Source organism: Vespa mandarinia, chromosome 14, assembly GCF_050613455.1.
Source record: "Vespa mandarinia isolate Hongniang chromosome 14, ASM5061345v1, whole genome shotgun sequence".
Taxonomy (NCBI): domain Eukaryota; kingdom Metazoa; phylum Arthropoda; class Insecta; order Hymenoptera; family Vespidae; genus Vespa; species Vespa mandarinia.
The window spans coordinates 4,285,648-4,295,000 of record NC_140823.1 but is presented as its reverse complement, the minus strand read 5'-3'; the positions used below and the strand labels follow the sequence as shown (position 1 = coordinate 4,295,000).

The window sequence follows — 9,353 nt, the reverse complement described above, 5'->3', positions numbered from 1 at the left end:
AATAACGCCATCTTTAATTTTTCCCACTTTTCAATCCCCTCATATTTCAATTTAACTCGTTCGCATTCGTTTAGAAAATGAATCGATATACGCGATTCGTATCAATAAACGAAACATTACGAAATCTTCACGTAATAATAAACCTTTTCATTTTTATTATAGAGAAATATTTTATAACAAATGTAATTAACGATTAATTAAATCTGCATTGAAGATTGAAATAATGTATGATCGTAAAATTATACATAGACGTACATATAAATATAAATGTTTAACAGGATAATAATATGTTCATTGTTAATATCAAAAGAAGGATTTTGAGATTGGCGCGACATTTAAATGTTAATCCGATAGGTATTTAATATGGTAAATCGATCGAGCATTCGTCACTATAACGTATACATATAACGTGTGGGCAAAGATGATATTCTGTCCGCCTATATCAACGTCTAATTTTAGGCATCGTTGACTGATCAGAGTGGGTACGCTCTTGCACGGCTAACGCATGGAGTAATCCCCCAACGCAACTTAGTGTAATATCGTTTGACCCAACTTAATCGAGTGATCCGGACATACGACGGTCCTATGCCAAGAGCCCTGACTGACTCGACCCAGATAACGGCATGCACCATTCGCTTATGTCCTATATAATATATATATATATATATATATATATATATATATATATCTCCTCGATCCTTGTAAAATCCTTAAAAGATATTACGAGGATCCCATAAGGATGATTCTCTTATTAAAAAACCTTTACTAAGACTAAATTGAATTTTTCTCGCGACAATCAATTCGAGATATTTATATGTTAAATATATCATTTAAAACGTCATTAAATATATCAAGAGAGAAAAAAAAAAAAAAGAAAAAAAAGAAAAGTTCTTTGCTTTTTTTTTTCTTTTGTTCGCTGTTCTTTTTCTTTTTCATTTATTTATTTATTTATTTTTTTTTCTACAATTTTGTTTTACGAAAAATGAAGGAAATAGTGAGTATGTTACGAAGAAGAAAAAGAAAACAGAAAGAAAAAAGATATCATTCTCAGGTCTTATATTGGTTTTTTAAATACGATAAAAGATATCTTCCGTACCAGCAAAGACGACTTGAACCAGAGAAACGAAATACAGCGCCATCCTACGGAAAGCTCTCCAACGGTGCACTCACTGATAAATTCGAGGACAAAAAGCTCATGAGTTAGGACTATATATGTTCTCTCTCTCTCTCTATATATAGCTTTCCTTCCTGTGTCGCTTATAGTCACGAAGATAAACGAAGGACTCGATGAGAAACAAAATAAAAAGCGAGAGACTTGAATGATATCCCCTCTAGAGGGTGCAAACAGGTTCTCAAACTTTCTTTTTTCGAAAAAAAGAAAAAAAATAAACAAGAAACTCCCCCCCCCCGTCGAAAAAAAACAACAACAAGAAAAAAAAGCCAAAATCTCTTGTCCTTGATTTCGTTTTATTACTTGAATATCAAGCTTATCATTTTTATATTTCTCTTATCTTACTTAAATATTTTTTTTCTTTTGTTCCATGGACATCGTTAAAAAAAAGAAAAAGAAAAAGAAAAAGAAAAAGAAAAGAAAAGTTATATCCGATAACGAACCTCCCTGTCCGGACGTTCAATTACAACGAGACTTTGTTTACAAAGATCACAACTTTTCGAGTTCTCATTGTCACTCTTATCGGAAGTTCTTTTCTCTTTTCTTTTGCCTTTATTTTTTTTATTTCTTCTTTTTCTTCTTTTTTTTTTTTTTTTTTTTGTCGACGAGGGCACGAAAGGATTTCCTCCTCGATCGAATGAAAGAAAAGTTCAACTTATTTAGTACATTAAAAATGAGAAGCTCTGAATTTTTCGAGTGACAGAGAAAGATTTCGTTTGAAAAAAGGATAGCGAATTGAAAGGGCATCTTTTTTCGTTTTTTCCCCCAATAATTAATACCACGTATTTCTTTCTTTCTTTCTTTCTTTCTTTCTTTCTTTGTTTTTTCTTTGTCTTTGTCTTTTGCTTTTTCTCATTTAAAAATTAAAACTTCGATATATAGTTCGTGATATTACATTTTCAAATGTTTCACGTTTCTAATCTCTTCTCGTTACATAAGACACGTCATTGATTGAAAACGTATGTACTATTACATATAAGATTAGATATAGTACAGAAATAATAACAGAGAGAGAGAGAGAGAGAGAGAGAGAAAGAAAATATGCTAATTCGTGAAAGGAACAGAAAATTTTAAATAATCGAAAGATTATTTCATAATAATCTTCACGAGGAGAAGCTTAATACTAAAGAAAAGGAAGATACGATAAGGAGATAACGAGCGAAGATCTTTTTATTTCGCTACAACGTAAAATAAATAAAAAGAAAAAGAAGAAAAAGGAGGAATAAAAACGAGATGAAGATAAATCGAATCAATGAGATATATACATATATATATATATATATATACACATATACATACGTATATAAAATCGAAAGAGATATTTTACGAACTTATTAAAAAGAAAAAGGAAAGAAGGAAAAAGGGAAGGTAAAAGAAAAAAGAGAGAAACAAACAAAAAGAAACAACGATACTTAGCGATTTTCTAGCTGAGAAAGTATGCTATCAAATAAAAAAAAAAAAATTATACAAAATTGACAATCTTTTGTTACTGTCACCGCTTTTTATGCCGTTGAAAAGGAGGACCCGAACCCTGCCCACCTGGTAGTAGCACAAACGTGAGCAATAATTCATCCAGCCACATCGTTATCACATATAATTCATATTTTACACCTGATCCCTCATAGTCACATTCATAGAACAAAAAGAGAACTTAAATATCGTTAATACTTCTCGTGGATACATACTTCGTACACAGATATCATTGGATTATCTCGTCTTAACAACTATATAGAAAAAAGATATCAAAGTGAAAAATCGATCAACCTCTTAGTTCGACTAACAGCACAAGACTCCGGAATAGGTACACAAGCATTCTTTCTACAACCCTTCCAGATTTGTTTCCTTGACACAAATGTAATCCTTTGTTTGGCTTCTTTGAACGAACTATATTATTTACATTTTATCGTGTTATTTTCTCTCCTAAAATAGAAACTAGAAGGAGAAGAAGAAGAAGAAGAAGAAGACAAAGACGAAGAAGAAGATGAACAATCAAAGAAAAGGATTTTGCGTTAGAATCCATTATCCTAGTAGAAAACTATCCATTGTAATCAGACTACTGATTATAAACTCTAAAGCTTTTCGTATCGAATCAGAATTTAATTACAGATAACAAAGCGTGCTTCCGAATCTTTTCTCTTCTTGACGTACGTATTTATATATATATATAGAATATATATATATATATATATCTTCTATAGTCCCCTATGTACCATCGAAATATTTTATTTAAAGCTATTGCTTAGATCTCTACAATTGTCACTTTCCTCCTTACCTCTCCCTCTACTACTTATCCAGCTAGTATACATTCAAATGATCATAAAAATCCTCTTAAATTCTTTCAACTAACTATCTTTAAAACTATCGCTTTCTAATATGCCTGTAAACATGTATCATACATACATATATACATATATATATGTATATATATATTGTATGTATACATATATATATATATATATACACAATATGTATAGACTTGATATATATATCCTGTATAGCTCGATATAAGTACTTTCGACTCGAGTTAGTTAATTACCTAACTATTTGCCGGAAATCGAAAATTTCCTTCAAGATTTCACCTTCTTCTTTTTCGATGCTTTATATCCTATCACGAGTAGATTACTTCCAATCTAATTATAACTACTGAAGGATCTTAATCAAATATATCGGGTATCGATATTTTCTATTACAATAAAAAAAAAAAAAAAAAAAAAAAAAAAACAAAAAAAAAAGGAAGAAAAAAGTTTGAAATCAGAAATTATCTTCCACTCAAATATTACATTAAATGTATCGATCCTTTAAATAATGATCGAACTTCTTTTTTTCTATTATCTTATATCAATATCTTTTTAATAATCAATATTATCATTACTAATATTATCGTTAATCCTATGATAAGGAAAAAGAAAATATATTAATTTGTAGGATCGATCTTGTCTAAAGTTAATAAAAACATATTAGAAAAGGTATCGATCTATAGCGGATTAATCTCGAATAAATTTCTAATTACTACTTACTGTATATTATTATTTATCTTAAAATCTACATATATATATATATATACATATATATATGTATATATATATATACACAGATATATTATGCTTTTGAAAAAAATGTAAACAGGATAATTAATTACTTACAGATAAAGTGTACAGACCACGAAGAATGTGATAATTGTTGCATATGGGGAGCAGGTATGACAGATACCGAGCATTCGAAGTATAGTATTGCTGACAACGAAAAGGAGCAGTGAATCGACTATTAAATTTCCAATACCCATATCACAACGTCAACAACATATTTAATATGCTCACATTTATTCTCGACCAATGACACTACACTTCACGATATGTATATAAATATATATATGTACATATATACAAACGTATATATATACATATATACATATATATGTATATATATCAATGATATCCTGTCACGCATTTTAATTATTTGTGCTTTGTCTATGATACTTTCAGTCATAAAACATACCAAATTTTTTTAGACGAAGATTACCGATCGTTACCGAGCAAACTTCGAAAGCACACTGACCACTTTCGTAGCATACTCATGACTAATCAGCTAGCCACTGCTTGTCACTTCAGTATAACGTGTCGTTACTGTTGACGGTGAAGCAAAACAAAAGTAAGCCTATTACAACCTGGGATACCCTACTTCAAATATAAGAAACTGATATCTGGTGTCAAACTATTCTAATTCGATAATTATGATTTATTATATCTACCGAAAATAATTTTCTTCTTCTTTCCTTTTCTTTTTTTTTTTTTTGGATTTAACACTAGTCCAATTTTACAATAGTTAAGTTTTTATCGAATGAGATAATCTGAAAAAAAGAAACCCTTTTTTTCTTTTCAAAGAATTTCCAATTCGAATTTCGAATTAATATAGATTCAATCGAATTCATTTCTAATTAAATGTACAAACGAGTTCTCCGAAAGTATTGCTAAAAGTTTTCTAATCGTTCTTAGTTACGAGCTTAAAGATCTACGTCAGCATGGGATAAAAGTTTTTCGATTATGGCGATGGTAGACAAAACGATCGTCTCGATGGAAATTACGGTTATTCTATATTTTATAAGAATACGGTACTCCGACAACGTTTATGATATACGACTATACAACACAAAGATACTTTTAAAGGGCTTCTTTTAGGTTTGTGGTTACTATAGGAAAATGCAAATATGCAAAAAAAAATGCATAGTTTATTCGATGTAATCGCGTAAAACGAACGCTTATGCAACTAATAATAAGATTTATAAGTTCGCGATTAGGGCTGTTACAAATTATTATATATTTCTTGAATTAGAAAATATTTCAAACGTGTTTATAAATTAATTTAAACTATCCATTAATTTTTATTTATTTTCATTAACATACATACTTATTTATCTTAATTAATTTCATTCCGAAACAATTAGAAACTTTGTAGATATTGATATAAGTTCATTCGAATTAATTTTAATTATTGGAAACGTTTTAGACATATATAAGTTTGTTCGAATTAGTATTAAATTAATCTTTATTTTGTACGAACGATCCTCGATAAGATTAGAATTCAACATGTATGTTAAAAGTTTTAAATGTGTGATAAAGGAATCGTTTATCATTCATAAGGGTGCCCAGAAGCCAATTTAAAAAAGAACATAACTTGGCATTTCGCCGAGAAATCTTCAAAGTCTCGGATTTCTCCGCGGTTTCAGCCATTTAAAGGAGTATGACAAGCCGATTAACAGTTACTACAGAGATATGCGGTCAACCTGTGCCAATCATCGTCAATTACATAGCTTCTTAGCTTTCTCAAACGAATCTTCAAACTTTTTGCCCAATATCCAAATGGTATTTCGGAGTTATTCGGATTTTTATCGGAATTTATACTATTACAATCTAACAAGATAATGATCTCAAAGAAATTATTCTCAGTATTTAAATTTCACATTAAATTTCACATTAAATATTCACATTTGTCAGTTTTACGCGTAATATCAAAAATCCATCTTAATAATATACGAAATATGTATGTCGAAATAGAAATAGAAATATATGGAAAGAAAATTCGTCGAGGAAATACTTCTGTTTGACAAACAAAAGAATCCATTTACTTTTGATATATGAATAAAATAGAAAATAAACTCGTATGACCCTGATATATAGAACGTAAGAGGTTACGACCGACGACGTTATGGGAAAATCATCAAAGTGTAAAAATGTCCATCGATTTAATATTTATAACAACATTCACGGGCAACGTTTTGAGAAACGAAGAATGACCTACTAGATTAACTTATTCAATCGAAATTGATTGATTTTATTTCTATGAACGATGACATCGAGTCTTTGAATAATAATTATTTATATTTAAAGGAGAGTCATAAGTTTTGCCAATAATTAATTAAACCATTTATGTATATATATATATATAAAGTTTTCCAACAAAAATTGATTTTTCATGACAAGGTCATTGATTCGCTATATAAATATAGATGCTAAGTTATTGAATTAATTTTTTCCCTCTATATAAAAATACATCGTATATAAACGATATGATATTACTCTATTCTCTAATACTAACCGTCATACCAAATCTTATTATCACATAATGCAATAAGCCTATGTGAATCTAAACCTTATATTACATAATAAAATATCTAACGTAGTAATATATTATTAAACTATTGGACGATCATTTTCCACCCTGTTTATATATTTTTAACCAATCAACTAGAAACCTTCATTTAATCCCTTACCTACGTAAAATCAACGCGTGCGTAAAACACTAAATATCGTCGAACAAATAATAATCGTCAAAAATCAAATATTCGATCAAATAATCGTGTAATAATTTGCGCAATAAATAATGAATTATCGCCAAAAAATATAAAGAGCGAAAGTTAGGGGGAGTGGGCTAGGGGTGGATAAAAATAGATCAATTAATTAACAGCAGAACGTTGAGCTTGTGTTGTTGATCGATCGATAAATCATTCCAGCGATCTTCCCGATGATTTCGTTGCCCAAACAGCAAGATGCATTTCGTATTTTATCATTATTATTATTATTATTATTATTATTATTATTATTATTATTATTATTATTATTATTATTATTATTATTACTATTATTATTATTGTTGTTGTTGTTGTTATTATTATTTTATTATTTTTATTATTATTATTTTTATTATTATTATTATTATTATTATTATTATTATTATTATTATTATTATTATTATTTTGTTTTTCGGGTCGACACATCGAACAAAGCATTCCAAGGCGTTCGCCATGACGGAGGGGGAGAGAGAGGCCTCCTCCTCTTCCTCCTCTCGCCGATATCGGCAATTGGGTAGTGCGTGAAAGCTTTTTTATCCAAGGTGCAAGGCCGTCCATTCCATTCCATTCCATTCCATATTGCATCGCATTCCAAGCTTCGATCGAAACACATCGAGACAGTTGATGAAACCCAATAAGAGATCATCTTGCGTATGTATATATATATATATCATATTATATATATATATATATATATATATATGTATATGTATATATATATAAAAAAATTTTTTTTTCATTAATTATTGTCGTGCAATAATTTTTCTCTCGTCACGTAACGCAGCAGAAGAAAGCGTTAATCTCGTTTTTCTTATTTAATTCGATTTACTTCTCACGTTCTTTACTTCGATTTTTTATCATTTTTTTTTTTATTATTATTATTATTTGTTTTCGACTTGCGTGCTTTTTTGCTTATTTCGTAATTGCATAATCTTTTTTTTTTTTTTTCATGGCAGGGGGTACACAACCATTGTAAGCGGTCCAACATCGAACATCGCAAGCTTTGTGTGTGTTTGAATTAGCCTTTTAGTGCTCGTGGATGTGTCGGGAGATGTCAGGAAGGTCTGTGTCCGGCGCCCAAGGTCACGGTGTGGAACATACAAAGCCTCTGTGAACATTGTGCATTCGGCATCAGTGGAAGCTGCGTGAATTGGAACGAGGGGGTTGGAGGTAGGCGATTAAACACCATAGAATATAGAGTTAGGACTTTGGGTAGTGAGCGTATCTATCGTCTTCTGGTCCATCGCATCTTTGCTTTGTACTATCTCTCTCTCTCTCTCTCTCTCTCTGTCTATCTCTATAACTCTAACTATATATACCTCTCTATCTCTCTTATTTAAACAACCGTTCTTCAAATACCAATTTCCTGAAGGAATCTGTACGTCAAAATCATGACGTCTAATCGTCAAATCTAATCGTCAAAATCATGACAAGAAAGTAAAAAAAAAAAAAAAAAAAAAGAAAAAGAATAAAATTTCAACGATTACGAATAAATTCGACCGATTGAAAAGAAAATTGTAATTTGCAAATTTGATTATAATACCACTTGGAAAAATCTTTCTATCTATCATTATCTTGAAAGAATCATATGTATGTAGTATTCATATATATATATATGAATGCTAAGCAAGTATTCTGACTGTCCTTACAATCAGTCATAAAGCGATCGATTTGACCGTATCTACCTATAGTTCAACGTCGAATCGGTGACAGGCGCAGCACATGTGTCACTGCAGTACTTTCCTATGACATTCCATTGGAAAATTCAGAACGCGCAATTCTTTTAAGCCTATTTATTGCAAATCACATTTAAAGAAAGAGAGAGAGAAAGAGAGAATACTTTTATTAAAAAGAGAGAGAGAGAGAGAGAAAAGCAAGATTCGCAATGGATCGAAATTCAAGAAGGAATATGAGTAAAGCAATGATCGAGTAATCGGTTTTTTAAATCGAAGATTAATACTAATAATAATAATCTACTTTTTATCAAGAACCAATCATATAATTTTACTTTTTTCTCCTTTTTTCCTCTTTTATTTTATTATCTTCTTTTTTTTTTTCTTCTTTCTTTCTTTAGAAATTCCATAACTTTGATCGCTTTGATCGAACAAACCATTAACTGTCCGTTCCATTTTAAAAGCAATAATTGAATCATCCTCGAATAGATAACACTCAAAGTAAGAGCTACCCATATACCCGATATTCCTGATAAATGTATTTAAAAAGGACTTCGATATACGCAATATGGGGTAGTTCTACTCGCATCGCAAGAAGACGATCGACATCGGATAAATAGATGGAGATAAAAAGGAAGAAAGGAAAGAAACAAAGGGCTAGGTA

The 9,353-nt window shown here is 30.0% G+C and overlaps 1 protein-coding gene across 9 annotated transcripts in view; it reads right to left on the bottom strand.

Annotated features, from left to right (window-relative positions):
- shaker (potassium voltage-gated channel protein Shaker) overlaps positions 1 to 9,353 on the bottom strand; it is a 142,028-nt gene that overhangs the window by 86,524 nt on the left and 46,151 nt on the right. The window contains exon 3 of one of the 9 annotated variants that reach the window (XM_085661415.1): positions 5,268 to 8,124. The exons of the other annotated variants lie outside the window; for them this stretch is intronic. Within the exon in view, the coding sequence (XP_085517541.1) occupies positions 8,100 to 8,124 (25 nt within the window). The 3' untranslated portion in view covers positions 5,268 to 8,099. Of the gene's footprint in view, positions 1 to 5,267; positions 8,125 to 9,353 lie in introns of those variants that run through there. 9 annotated transcript variants of the gene reach the window in all.